The 15520-nt window shown below is 42.1% G+C and overlaps 1 protein-coding gene across 1 annotated transcript in view; it reads left to right on the top strand.

The window, feature by feature from the left end:
- LOC132524355 (uncharacterized) overlaps positions 1 to 15520 on the top strand; it is a 188302-nt gene that overhangs the window by 61717 nt on the left and 111065 nt on the right. The window contains exon 4 of the mRNA XM_060156190.1: positions 8322 to 8460. Within this exon, the coding sequence (XP_060012173.1) occupies positions 8322 to 8460 (139 nt within the window). The remainder of the gene's footprint in view (positions 1 to 8321; positions 8461 to 15520) is intronic.

Genomic DNA, 15520 nt, shown 5'->3' with positions numbered 1-15520 from the left:
TGTGCTCCACAAGAGAAACCACCACAATGAGAAGCCCACGCACCATAATGAAGAGCAGCCCCCGCTCACCGCAACTAGAGAAAGCCCGCGCGCAGCAACGAAGACCCAACGCAGCCAAAAATAAATAAGTAAATTTTAAAAAATAAATAAATTCAACAGTATAGAAATGTTTGTAGAGGCTCCTGGCTTTTTCTGTGGAAGAATTTCCCCCAGGAAATTCTTCCAGGGCACAGGAAGAAGTGCCCTGTGGTTTCTTTTTTGCATAAATCTCACATCTAAAGTGAACTACCTCTCCAACATTAACTAGTTTACTCTCTCACCTAGTGTCTTCCCCTCCTCACAAAGCTTTTGTTTATTTGTTTGCTTGTTTAATAACTTCAGCAGAAATAGAAGAGGCATGCCACTGCACAGAGTCACACAGTCCGGGTGCAATCCCATCTCTGACATGGACAAACTCTCTGACTTTGGGGTGCATTACTGGTCTTCTCTGGGCCTCAATATGCCCATGTAGAAAGTTGCTATGACAACGGCCACCTTATGGGATTATTTATAGGCTTAAGAGAAGTACTGTCTGGGAGGCCCTTAGCCCACATCTGGCCCTCACTCACATGTCAGAAGTCACTCACATGTCAAAAGAAGGCTGAAGCACTTCTTACTGGCTTCTTTCTTACTGGCTCCCTCCTTTCCTACCTGAGCACGGTGGTTCCCACTGAGGTGTGAGTGCCGAGCCACGGCAGCTTTGTGTGATGCAAACTGGTGTCCCAGCAAACTGTCAGAGCACGAGCCTCCCAGGCAGTCACTGTAAAGTCACCAAGCACAAACAGAAGGTCACGGATGCCAAGGGTCTCTTCTTCCTGCTTTGCTCAAGCGGTGTGATCTGTCCAAAGAATCTGAAATAACAGAAAATATACATAGCGAGTATTCAAGAAGCAGATGGTATTCACGTGCTAGAAGCTGTCTGCGCCCGCAGATCCCTCGCACGACCGTAGCCGTGGTGGAGGGAGGGGGAGCGTCGCACTTCTTTTCTTGGATTTGCCATCTTTTTCTCATCTCTGATGCCAGTGTCTTCTCACAGGATTTACAAGAGAAGAAAAGTCTCACTGTTCTGGAAATGCTAGAAAACGTTCCAGAACTTTCTTAGCATCCTTCCTAGCAACAGATCCAATGACTTTCTCCACACTTCTTCTGGGTGGCACTGTTCTGGTGTTTATCACTTTCTGTCACCGACTGGCCCTGCAGACTCGGGCCATGACTCCACTTTCTGTGCCTAGTTTTCCCCTCTGGGGAGAATAAGATTGCCCACCTCGTAACGTTATTATGAAGATCAAATATCTACCAGCCAGTTACAGACATACCCAGTGTGGAATAAGCATGCAATATATGTTGCTTACGTAGTCATTTTATCCGTGTAAGCCATGATCGCACCTGTGAGTTGGTGGAAGTAACGCGACTCAGAATCACACAGCTTGCTTCTGGAGTCCTGGCTTTGCCGCTTACTGGCTGGGATGAATCACTGAGAAGTCACCTGCTCTTAGTTTATTTTTATCTGTAAAATGTCAGGCAGCATACTTATTTTTCTGTATTAAGCGAGATTACTTCTGTGGAAAATAAACCACCGAGTGCCATACAACCCAAGGTGGTATTATGGCCTCTCATCTCTGTCCTTGAGCAGAAGCTGGCTAGTCTCAAGTCACCTTTGCGTTTCTTGTGGCTCCCAGGGCTTACCTGGCCCCTGGTGGACCTTGACAGTGATTGTCAAGTGAACAGTTTAACAATTCAACACATCTGAGAAAAAAAAGCAGCACACCAAGAGGGCCTCTGCATGGTCAACAGAGATGACATGAAATGTACACATACAGTCATGCTTTCTTTAAGACGGGTCCATTAGGCCCTCCCCATGAAGCTTTCTAGTGTTCCTTTATGCAGAGTCGGCCCTGGGAAGACCAGAAGTATCCAATTGGAGCCATGAGGATGGGTTTGATTGCTCTAGGCAGGCATGCTGACCACCATGAGAAACTACAGCTTGAAAGCCTGACAGTCATGGTGGAGACAGAAAAAACTAAGGAAAGCCGACACAAGAACTTTAAAAGCCCTTTAATGTGAGATTTTTTTTAAATAGATCTCTTTATTGGAGTATAATTGATTCACAGTACTGTGTTAGTTTCTGTTGTACAACAGAGTGGATCAGCCATATGCATACACATGTCCCCATGTCCCCTCCCTCTTGAGCCTCCCTCCCACCCTCCCTATCCCAGCCCTCTAGGTCATCGCAAAGCACTGAACTGATCTCCCTGTGCTATGCTGCTGCTTCCCACTAGCTATCTGTCTTACGTTTGGTAGTGTATATATGTCCATGCCACTCCCTCACTTTGTCCCAGCTTACCCTTCCCCTCCCCATATCCTCAAGTCCGTTCTCTAGTAGGTCTATGTCTTTATTCCTGTCTTACCCCTAGGTTATTCATGACCTTTTTTTTTTTTTTAGATTCCATATATATGTGTTAGCATATGGTATTTGTTTTTCTCTTTCTGACTGACTTCACTCTGTATGACAGACTCTAGGTCCATCCACCTCACTACAAATAACTCAATTTCGTTTCTTTTTATGGCTGAGTACTATTCCATTGTACACACATACCGTATCTTCTTTATCCATTCATATGTTGATGGACATTTAGGTTGGTTCCATGTCCTGGCTATTGTAAATAGTGCTACAGTGAACATTGTGGTACATGTCTCTCTTTTTTTTTTTTTTTGCTGTACGTGGACCTCTCACTGCTGTGGCTTCTCCCGTTGTGGAGCACAGGCTCCGGACGCGCAGGCTCACGGCCATGGCTCACGGGCCTAGCCGCTCCGTGGCATGTGGGATCCTCTCGGACCAGGGCACGAACCCGCGTCCCCTGCATCGGCAGGCGGACTCTCAACCACTGCGCCACCAGGGAAGCCCCCATTTGTTTATTTTTGTTTTTATTTCCATTACTCTAGGAGGTGGGTCAAAAAAGATCTTTCTGTGGTTTATGTCATAGAGTGTTCTGCCTATGTTTTCCTCTAAGAGTTTTATAGTGTCTGGCCTTGCATTTAGGTCTTTAATCCATTTTGAGTTTATTTTTGTGTGTGGTGTTAGGGAGTGTTCTAATTTCATTCCTTTACATGTAGTTGTCCAGTTTTCCCAGCACCACTTATTGAAGAGGCTATCTTTTCTCCATTGTATGTTCTTGCCTCCTTTGTAGTAAATTAGGTGCCCAGATGTGTGTGGGATTTTTTTTTACTGTAAAGAGAAATCCCATGTGACTTACTGAAAGCAAAGTTAGACAAAGCAGTTGAGATCTTTGGAGAACAATTTCACTTTGACAGGGGTATACCAGATACCTAAAATGACAGCTTCTGCTGATTTTCATGATTGCCTCAGGGAAGGATGAGGCAAGCTTGGCTCTGTTTTCACAGTATGTTTCTCAAATATAACTTCTTGGTCTGCTGCACGGGTAATTACTCTATAACCACAAAGTTCAAGTTGCCAGTTATCTCAAGTGTGGCCTAATTTTCCCCAATGATGCTAAAGCCTAATTCTTCTGGGTTTTGCAGTCTCTACCAAGTACATGTTAAAACCTTTATCCAGCAAAATGAACAGCTTGGTCGTGTCAGTTTATGTAACTATTTATATCTTCAGGATGATTTGCAGTCAATTTGGAGAATTGGTAATTATTAATTTTAAAGAGTGACCTCGAGACTAAAATAAATTCATTTTAATGTTTAACAGTTTGGTTTTCACTGTTTTTTATACCACCGTGGGCTCTGTGAAATAGTGTCCAATTCCGTATCGTGTCATAGCATGATCATCATTCTAAATGGTATGCTGGTCTCATCTGTGGATGACACGGAGGTAAAAGCCGTAACGTATTTTGGAAGGGCAGAATTGAGACGTCAGATGTTTTTGGCAAGTTGTAATGATGAACTCCATTCTAAAAAGGTGACATAGGGGACTTCTCTGATGATCCAGTGGGTAAGACTCTGTACTCCCAATGCAGGGGGTGCGGGTTCAATCCCTGGTTGGTGAACTAAGTTCCCACATCCCATGTGGCATGGCCAAAAAAATAAAAACAAACAAACAAAAAAACCCTCCAGTGTAAGAAGAAAAGGTGAAATATTAATGGGGTGCAAGTAAAGGCTTCTCTTGGTTCTAACAAAAATACCTACAAAAAAATAATGGAGATATTGTCAACCTGATATGCAGCTATAAGAATGGCTGGTAAATGAGGCATCCCAGTATTAGTCCATAAGTATTGGGCATTTGGGGCTGCAGAGAACAGGGCACCTTTAAGAGGAGGGACCGATATCTGTCTGGATATGGGAAGTGGGAAGTTATCAGGGTTGGAGTCTACTGCAGGGAATGAGTCTTATCTCTTGTCGTCTCTCTACTGGCCTTTCTGCTCACCTTTGCGTATTCAATAGGTTCTCTTCTGACTCCCAATATCCACTCCAGATCCCAGAGCGAGTTAATTTGATTATCTTCTCTTTTCTAGGGCAGAGACCTTGGCGCAAAGCGACCTCATCTGTCATCCACCAGCCTCTGTGGATGCCCTTGAGGCAGGTCCTTACCCCTGGTCCTATCAGTGGCCACCTCTGCTAAAACAGCAGGTGATCCCTGCTTTTCTGAACAGTGATGAGCTGAGGTTGGGGAAGTTTACACTAGGACGTGAATCTGGATCTGTCCAAGGGCCAGAACTGGGACCGAGGAGTGAAAGCTACAGAGGAAGAGAGTCGACTCCATACAGAGTTCCCTGAAAATGGAATAGGCCGTAGGCAGATAGATGGTTGGATATACCTTCCAGGCCCCTTCCAATTCTCAAAATTGTGTTTTCATTTTTATCGTCACTCTTTTATTGCTTCCCAGAAGTGTATAGTGAAAACCAGCTTGTCACGTTATTTTTTAACTGAGCTATGAGGATGATTTTGCCACAGTGTAATTAGGATCTGCCTAAGGTCAGAAGCAGTAATGCTTTTGCATTAGCCTCTTAAATAAAACATGTTTAATATGTGGAATATTCGTAAATTAGATTTTATTATAGCCAATAACGGTGCTGTTTAAAGAAAGGAAATCATTTACATAATGTAAATGTACTGGGCCAGCAGACTGCAACAAAGATACTTCTCTGAGATTTTGAAGATGAGTATAAGAATGTTTCATACATTTTTTTCCTAAGGAATTGTAAATGATGTTCCAGAGATTTCAGTTAAGCTTTTAAATTCACATGTCATGATGGACTGAATCATTTAGGACGGATTTCAGTGGTGACTCTTCTGACAGTTGTCTGAGCTGAAGTCCCCAAAATAGTGGCATTAAATCTCACCATTCAGCTTCTACTAATTTGGGAGAGACAGAGACAGAGAGACAGAGACAGAGAGAGAGAGAGAGAGAGAGAGAGAGAGAGAGAGAGAGAGTGTGTGTGTGTGTGTGTGTGTGTGTGTGTGTGTGTAGGGAGAAGAAAAATCATTCCATACAATGTTCATCCTTTCCCAAACAACAGAAACTAGTTATTTAATCGGAGAAAATCTGAAAGCACTGAGAAGACTCCAGGGTGCTTCTGTTTCCATTTTCTAGTGTGAGAATGCCTTGTGACAAAGAGAAGATAGGGCAGATACAGGGCACAGTAGCCTTGCTTCCAGCTGCCTGTTTACTGCATTCCCTGGAGGCAGTACATGGTTGGGGGAGAGAACAGCTTTGTTACAATTCCAGTTCCACCATTTTGGAGAGAAGACAAAGCATTCTCAGCTTCAGTTTCCTCATTTATAAATTGGGGATAATAATCGTACTTAGGTCAGAGAGTTCTTGTGAGGATTAAAGCACTTAGCACCATATAGGGTTCATACAAAGTGCTCAGTAATTTAGCTCCTAGGATTATTTTTATCTTCATTAGTCCGTAAGGGGTGGGAACCCTGAGGTTACGCTCTCCTGTGCCTAGCAAGTCAGTAGCATCAGGCCCTCGTCAACAGTGTGGCCCCATGTGGTCCTGTCATACCCAGCCCAGCCCGAAATAGGGTCGGGCCCCAGCTCAGGGTCTGCGTTTATCCTCCCTGGAAATTTGATTCCATCCTCGTGTTGCTGCTTCCCTTGGACCTTGCCGAAGTCAGTATATCTCTCAGAGTCCTAGTTCCCTCCTCTCGAAAATTGGGGAACTATTCATTTATTTATGTATTTATCTTTTTAAAAAAATGTTTTATTGGAGTATAGTTGATTTACAGTGTCGTGTTAGTTTCAGGTGTACAGCAAAGTGAGTCAGTTATACACATACATAGATCCACTCTTTTTTGGATTCTTTTCCCATATAGGTCATTACAGAGTATTGAGTAGAGTTCCCTGTGCTATACAGTAGGTCTTTATTACTTATCTATTTTATACATAGTAGTGTGTATATGTCCATCCCAATCTCCCAATTTATCCTTCCCGCCCTTACCCCCTGGTAACCATGTTTGTTTTCTATTTCTGTTTTGTAGGTAAGTTCATTTGTACGCTATTTTTAGATTCCACATAGAAGCGATATATGATATTTGTCTTTGACTTCGTTCACTTAATATGATAATCTCTAGATCCATCCATGTTGTTGCAAATAGCATTAGTTCATTTTTTAATGGCTGAGTAATATTCCATTGTGTGTCTACCTACCTATCTATGTATTTATCTATCTGTACCGCATCTTCTTTATCCATTCATCTATCAGTGGACACTTAGGTTGCTTCCATGTCTTAACAGGCACATGAAAAAATGCTCAACGTTGCTAATTATTAGAGAAATGCAAGTCACAACTGCAGTGAGGTATCACCTCACACTGGTCAGCGTGGCCATCATTAAAAAGTCTGCAAATAAATGCTGGAGAGGGTATGGAGAAAAGGGAGCCCTATGGAAAACAGTATGGAGATTCCTCAAAAAACTAAAAATAGAGTTACCATATGATCCAGCAATCCCACTCCTGGGCATATATCTGGAGAAAACTATAATTCGAAAGGGGGAACTGTTTAATTTTTTAGGGTTTGAAAATTTTGGATACTATTAATTTAAACCGTATTTGTTTTAAAAACAAATTGAGTGATCAGGTTCAAATTGTGTAGAGAAGACAGAACTCTTAGCTCTGAATGAGTCATCAAAGAATGTCTCTGACTTTCTCTCCTTTGAAAAAAATGCCTGTGCTTCGGTTCCATCTTACCTGATCTTCTGATGTAATTGGTCAGGGATTTCTTTGGCTGCATGGGGCCGAGTCACTGATTTGGGCCTCTCACTGTTGTGGCCTCTCCCGTTGTGGAGCACAGGCTCCGGACGCGCAGGCTCAGTGGCCATGGCTCACGCGCCCAGCCGCTCCGCGGCATGTGGGATCTTCCCGGACCGTGGCACGAACCCGTGTCCCCTGCATTGGCAGGCAGACTCTCAACCACTGCGCCACCAGGGAAGCCCCACTGATATTTTTTAAAAAGCTCTCCTGGTGGTGCAAAGGTGCCCGCAAGGTTGAGAAGCACTTAGCAAGCCTGAGGTCAGACTATGAATGGGAAAGGCAGGTCTAGACTTCCTGCTTTCCTCGTTTCTCCCTGTATACCGCCCCCAAGTTTTGGTTTACAAGAGGTCTTCTGAACAATTTTTTTCTGTGATTTTTTTTTCACTCTTTCTCATAAAAGTGAGGTATTAAATAAACACACTATTCAAACACTATTAGTTGGCTTCCGTTTAATTAAAGTTTCATTCTGTGCTCTTCTACCTTAACCTTTTGCTTGTTTTCTTATGACGATGTGTTCTGAAACCTTCATTCTCAGATGCTTTCTTTTCTCAGCACCTTCAAAGCCACCTCTGAAATGTAATTGCATAGCTGCGCTCCTCACTGAGATCGTCAGCCTTCGTCAAATACTTCGTTCTTCATTTTTGTTCTTTTCAATCTGTATTAGATTCTCCCCAGCTGCGGCCTGTTTGTTGATGTGATTGTGAAGCACCATGTATTCCCATGAAGTATTCGAGTAAAATAAGATCAAGTGCCTTTTTTCCCTCTTTGATTTGTGTGCGCAGTTGTTTCTGCTATTTAGGGGTCATTCAGACTACTATCCTGTACCAAAATGTAACTGGAGTTGTGTTACCTTTTTTCATTACCTGTTGCAATGAAATTGCCTAAAGTTTCTTAGACATTGATGTCTGTAACTACAGTAAGGCTTGGTTAAAATTCATCATGGACTTGAATACGTATTAAGTTCCCCTTGTCAGTTTCAGTAGGATAGTTGAATGAAATCTCAGCTTAATAGAATTAGCTAACCCAAAACAGTTTACACTGTTCTGTTTTTTTCCTTTTCAGAAATCTTCGTGATATTCCACACCTGTGTGCTGAAGACTTTGACCAAAGCTGCTGTAGGGAATTGGCATCCCGGGAAAAGGACGGCTTCCAAAATCAGGGAAACTTTCAGGAGATTCCAGGCCCAGTGGATCTTCTGAAAGTAAGAGTGAAACAGTTTTCTCTTTGTCTTTAGAAGTCTAAATGAGCTGTTCTGTCTTCCGAGATCTGCTTCTTGGAAAAGAGTGAATAAGGGAATAGGTTATTGATAATTCTTGGTAAAGAATTGAGAGTTTTTGTTTTGCAGGAGATTTTTTTTTTTTTTTTTAGTAGTGGTGAAGGAAATCAATTGGCTATTTTGACTGAACAGGAATTTATTTAAAGTTTGGAGCTGTGAAATGAAGATCTATGAAGACCTACTTGAACACACACACACACACACACACACACCCCTTAAAAAAATTAGTAATGTTTCTTCTCCCAGAGAAATTTCTTATGCATTTAGGGTCTCCCTCAGCCTTCATTTCTGCCTTACCCTGCCTTCTAGAATTGTTTTAAGAATCAAACAATATAACTTATGTGAAAGCACTTTGTAAACCATGATGTATTATTTGCATAAGTAAGAAAAACAATTGGTATTTCCAAACATTTATAACCCTCCAAAATACCCTCATACGCTGCAATCTGTTTTCCTCTATAGTTTGGTTCATTTTTATTTCGATTCAGTAAACTTTGCTAGCATCTCAAAAAGCGAAGGTGATAAGTCCTACCCTTCAAGGAATATCTGTAAGTTGCAGAGATAAATGCATAAATAAATGTGACCAACTCCAGTATGATATAAATATATCGAGAGTACACTAAGGAATGGAAATGGAAAAGGCATCAAATGCAGCCTGGGGCTGGAAGATTGTGTGTGTAAAAGCAGGCTTCCTAGAGAAGGTGACCCCTCAAATGGCCCTTGAAAGATGAATAGGAGTTAGCCTGGTAAAGAGCAGGGTGGGGTCGAGGAGGGCATTGCAGGCGGGGGCGGTGGGATAGGTGTGTGAAACCCACATGTGGAAGTAATACGTTTTCAGGATTGTTGAACCACAGGTATGGGTGTGTGTGTGTGTGTGTGTGTGTGTGTGTGTGTGTGTAAGTGTAAGCACTGAGGGTTTTTTTAAAAATCGAGGTATGGTTGATTTACAATGTTGTATTAGTTTCTGGTGTACAGCAGTGATACATTCTTTTTCAGATTCTTTTCCATTATAGTTTATTATAGGATATTGAATATACACTATACACTAGGACCTTGTTGTTTACCCGTTTTATATATAGTAGTGTGTATCTGATAATTTCCAAACTCCCAATTTATCCCTCCCCACCCACCTTTCCCCTTTGGTAACCATGAGATTGTTTTCTATGTGCGTGAGTTTGTTTCTGTTTTGTAAATAAATTCATTTGTATCATTTTTTTTAGATTCCACAAATAAGTGATGTCGTATGATATTTGTCTTTCCTTGTCTGAGTTCACTTAGTATGATAACCTCTAGGTCCATCCATGTTTGCTGCAAACGGCATTATTTCATTCTTTTATATGGCTGGGTAGTATTCCCTTGTATATATGTACCACATCTTCTTTATTCATTCATCTGTTGATGGGCATTTAGGTTGCTTCCATGTCCTGGCTATTGTATATGGTGCTGCAATGAACATTGGGGTGCATGTGTCTTTGCGAAGTATGGTTTTCTCTGGGTATATGCGAGGAGTGGGAATGCTGGATCATATGGTAATTGTATTTTTAGTGTTTTAAGGAACCCCATACTGTTTTACATAGTGGCTGCACCAGCAGTGTAAGAGGGTTCCCTTTTCCCCTGAGGGGTTTTAAACTGGCAGTCATTGGCGTTTTAGGTGTGTTACCCTGGAGAAAGTATAGAAAAAGAGTTGCAGGTGAGCCAGATTGAAGGAAGGAAGATCCGTTTTGTAATGATCTGGGGAAGAGATGGAAGGGCTAGAATTAGAGTAGAAGCAGTGAGGAATAGAGAGAGTGAAATTTGAAAGAGCTAGAGTATTCTGGATTTGGTGATAGTTTGGGCATTGGAAGCAAGAACATGTTAGGACTTGGGATTGGCAGGTTTCTGACTTGGGTGACCGAAGCATGATGATGTCATCAAGGGGATTAGGAGGGAAGCGGACTTACTGTTGGAGAGGAGAGGACGTTGAGGTATATTTGGGACATATATATTTCAAAGATAGGTTGAAATATCCACCAGGCAGTTGGAAGTTTAAGTATGGTGGTTAGGGGAGGGTTCAGGGCTAGCAACATTGACTTGGGAGTTACAGGCAATAGTTAAAAATAGGAATTTGATTTTGTACTTAAGCCCTCACTATTATTCATTCTTACACTTAAAACACAACTCATGGGACTTCCCTGGTGGTCCAGTGGTGAAGACTCCATGCTTCCACTGCAGGAGACATGGGTTCGATCTCCGGTCAGGGAACTAAGAATCCCACAGGTTGCGTGGCACGGCCAAACACACACACACACACACACACACACACACACACACACACACACACAACTCAACACATTCTCAATTTTCATTTTATTTTGCCATTACCTATCATATCGTTTGTATCTGTACTTTTTGGCCTTATTTTCTTGGCATGATAAATTAGGATTTTTCCTCATGACAAATGTTGTGACCTTCAGAGTTTGGTGAAAGGAAATTTCAACCAGTATTTGAAAAACCTTGTAAACCCTAAAATGTAGGAGACTTACAAACGAGTGCCATTCTCCATTTTAATTCACAGTGGTTATAGAAATTATTTAAGAAAAGTGCTTGGCTTTCCGAAGTTTAGTTCGTTTTCTGTACACATCGAGGCTTCTTGTCAATTCCTCACGTTCATTGCTCTGCCCAGGATCTGAGCATTGCTTATGGAAGACTGAGTAGGATCTTTCTCGCATTCTCCAGAGGGGGGGTGCCAGGGTCCCAGCCTTTGGGTCTTCCCGGCATCAACCCAGAATGTCATTAAGGAAGACTGTTGTAACAGAGGCTGCACTGTTTGAGGTCAAGTCTATCCGAGTTAGACTTTTGAAGTACATTATTCAGAGCCTTCTTTGAGGGACTGTCATGGGTAAAAATTTTAAATTCAAATAATACTTACAATAGTGCTATTTTGAGTGAATTTGATTTGATTACCATGGCCTTAATTAATTTACTGATTTTTTTTTCTCCTTAAGACCTGCTGGAAAATTACAAAATGCCCCTTTTTTCCTCCTTCTAGTTCATTTCTCTACCATCCTTCCAGAAACTTTCAAGATCAGTTAATGTCACTTCCATTTTTATACACAAGACAATTCATCTGAAGCAAAATTAAGTAACTTGCTCAGTGTTGACAGCTGGAGCCGGCGCCCTGGCCTCCTGGAACTCATTCTGTCCTTTCCACTTCAGTATTTTCCTTCTTCTTCCAAATCTTTATTGAACCGTGAGATTACCTATGTGTCTTAAAATAGGAAATTGAATTCAGTAAATCAGTTCATACTGATGGCATATGCTTTGGTTAATCACTCTATGTTCAACAGACTTTGCTTTACAGTTTTAGGCTCTGGTTAAGGTTTTATTATTTTTTATTTTTGTACCTAAAAGTTTTTTAGCATGGATTTTGTTTTTTGGCGGCCTTTATTTTCTCTGTACTGGTTCCACTGCTAAAAGGAAGGATTGAAAGAGAATCAAAATCACCTATGTTTAAACTCCAATTAAAAAAGGGTTATCATCTCAATGCATTATCAAGTCAATTTTTTCCAAGTAGGTACTTGCAGTACCAATGTGTTAGGCACATTAACTAACACGGCAAACACTGGCCACACAGCCCAGTTTTCTGAAACATCCTATTTTTTTTGCAGTTTTATTTCCCCTTTTTTAATAAGCGATAGCGTTCATACATTAAAAAAGGCACTCCTCATGTATTTTAAAGACAACACTTTTAAGCAGAAGCTATTTCAGTTTGGGTCAAAGACATCGCAAGACCCAGTGAATTTCATGTATAGAAGATGAATCCATGGAAGTGCTGAGTTGGTGTATCTTAGAATGACGTCACAGGAGTGCAAGTTGTAGGTGGTCTGAAGGACAATGCATTATTCTCTGAAATTCACAGAATGGTCAGTCATTGCCGTGAAACCAGTGGGCTGTAAGTCATCAGGGTGCTGGTACACGACGTGATTCACTCTCCTGAGAGCTGCCAGTCACAAAAGGAGTTTCCAGTTGCTTATGTGCAGAGCCCAAGAAATACGTCTCCCCATTTTGGTCTGTCTCTTTTTCTGCCTTCCTGTCTCACTCATAGTCTTTGTGGGATAGACACAGACTAATACGATGTTTTCAAAACAGGAGACCCTTGGCAGTTTGCGTTTATGGAACTAGGAGTGGAGACAGTATATCGTGGATGGGAAACAGGTAAATCACCCTTCGCTTGGTAACGGGTGAGAGCCATGGGGAGACGTTGTCTTGACATGTTTGCCCTCTGCGTAGCTTGGCCACCTTGAGCAGAATGATGACATGAACAGAGATGGACAGGTGTGGAAGCTTCTGTAGACAGTGAACAGAAGATGGTGTGATGGCTGGGAAAGGGCAAGTCAGCTTTCACCACCATTGTTTGGCTTCGTGGGAGCTCATCTTACTGTGGACAGCAGTATTGGGTGGCTGCTTCCTGCTCAGATTCCAGAATGAGTATTTCACGTACCATTATGCCAGCAAAGCAATGGATAGCGCTTATGTGAGCTTTGGAGTTGCCACTTAAAAGTACTCAGACTTTGAAATATTCAAGACTGCCTTCCTTCTACCCTGTGGGTAGAATACAGAATTCCGCTGGAGGGGGTTGTTTAGGGCAAACTCTTTGAAGGTAAAAGCCATCAGTGAGTTGCCAGGGTGACACTTTGAAATGGGCAGTCTTCCAACAGGCTCAGATCATACTTAGCAGTAAAACGTGTTACCCTATGCCCTTTTGTAGTGTGGGATTTTGAAAAGAGAGGGGACAGGAAATGCTGAGCCACCAGCTTTGGGATCCAAATTCAATCCCACTGTTGAGGTCACAGACATCAGCAATTTGTGGGCCATTTCGATGGAGGACAATGCCAGCGTATTTCTAATCAGATAATGTCCTGCTGCATTTGAATTTTCTCTCTCCCCTGCCTTTTGTCGTTTGAGTCCTTTCGAAATTACTCTTGATTCAGATTTATTATTAACTTTTTGAACTCTGGCTTCTGCGCTAATATCTTGCTGCTCATGTTAAAATGACTAGAGAATTTATTTTTGCATTCGTTAATAGAATAGCAAGGCAGCATAATATGAATTTATACTCTTCACATTTTCCTGTAATATAAGCTGGATTCGTTATCCCCCGGGGATCTGTTTCAAATTCATGTCCTAATGAGACATTCCAGCTAGTTGTTGGCTTTCTAGCTTTTAAAAAGCTTCTCCATAATGGATAGAGAACAATAGATAATGCATAATTTTGATTTTAAACTTTATAAACATTTTTGATGGTTCTCATTATAAAATAGAAAATGAAATAGAACGTCCTCTTCAATGATCAGTAGTATAAGTATTTGGTTTTTTTTTTTTTAGGCAAGAACCATCCTGAGGCAATTATGTCTTTTTAATATGGTTTAGAAAATAAAATCTATGAGGAAAGATTATGGATAAAAACATTACTGAGGATGCAGAACGACTAATAGGGTTTATTCATCCTTTGTGACATCTTCCTTCAGAGGACATGTGTATTATCGTTGACAGAACTATTCAAAAATGATGATATCCACTTACCACTATTGGTAATAATTATCTGTTACCAATATTTCAGATTATTCTCTCTCTTTTGTTTCCCCTCTTTGCTATCAAAGTTCCCAGTCATCGTATTAGTGTATGTGTATCATACAGAGAATGTGACACGGCAAAGGGACAGAGACAGAAAAAGGTGAAGAAAGCGACAGAAAGGCAAGAGATAGATATTTTTCATTTCCTACCCATAAACCAAAGCCGTATTTGTAGTCTTTTTTCCCACCTCTGCCTTATTTGTTTGATTTCTTTGACATTAAAGCTACATAATTTCTGTAACTTACCAACCCGTAAACAGGTACCCAGAACCATATCCTAAGTTGGGGATCCAAAAATAGAGTCACTGTAGTAGAGCTGTGATGTGTCACCCAGATCCCTTGACCCTTTCGGGACTGAGGTACTCCTTCCCCAGCTTCTGGGGATCCTGACTGCTGAGAGCTCACAGCTGGGTCCCTCCTTGGTGGCTACCCTTAGCTGTTAGCTAAAGAGAGCTGCCTCACTCAAGATTCTCCTCCCTGCTCCAGGGCGGCAGCGTACATTCAATGGCTGGTCAATTTGGGGACACAAAGGTCCTTGCCCCAATTCAGGACAAGGCTGTAGGGCCTGTACGATCACCCGGGGCTTTTGTTGTGACCTCACTACAGTCCAGCTTCTCCCAGTGCCTTGGATGCTTTGTTCACTCTACCCTATATGTTGAGCCCAGGAGCCCTCACCAGTGAAACCCCCACATGTAAATGCTCATCTCAGAGTTTGGTTCCAGGAAGCCTGACCTGCAGCCGCCTCCATACCTGGACCATGCCCTGCATGCGTGTGTGAGTGTGTGATCATGTATCTGTAGAGCACTGTGAAAAGACGCTGGCGTTAGAATCATAATCAAGATCTCTGACAGTCTAGCCCACACCATCCCTGTGAAAAATGGGGATAACAATACCAACCTCTTAGAGTTGTTGCCAGGATTTGATAGCAAGTATTCAGTGCCCGGCACACAGGAAGCCTTCATAAATTATAGCTTTTGTTGTAATTGCCTGCAGATAATCCATAAATAGTGCAGTAGTTCCGACCAATTGATTACAATACAGAATGTTTTTTTTGTTTGTTTGTTTGTTTTGCGGTACTCGGGCCTCTCACTGTTGTGGCCTCTCCCGTTGCGGAGCACAGGCTCCGGATGCGCAGGCTCAGCGGCCATGGCTCACAGGCCCAGCCGCTCCGCGGCATGTGGGATCTTCCCGGACTGGGGCACGAACCCGTGTCCCCTGCATCGGCAGGCGGACTCTCAACCACTGCGCCACCAGGGAAGCCCCCAGAATGTATTTTAATGTCATTTTTATGACAATATTTATTTTAGCAGAGGATCAGGTTAATCAAAGATGCATCACCTGTACATTTAAATAATTCTTCCTCATTGTTAGTT

Source organism: Lagenorhynchus albirostris, chromosome 8 (assembly GCF_949774975.1).
Source record: "Lagenorhynchus albirostris chromosome 8, mLagAlb1.1, whole genome shotgun sequence".
Classification (NCBI taxonomy): domain Eukaryota; kingdom Metazoa; phylum Chordata; class Mammalia; order Artiodactyla; family Delphinidae; genus Lagenorhynchus; species Lagenorhynchus albirostris.
This window is presented reverse-complemented; position numbering and strand designations above follow the sequence as displayed.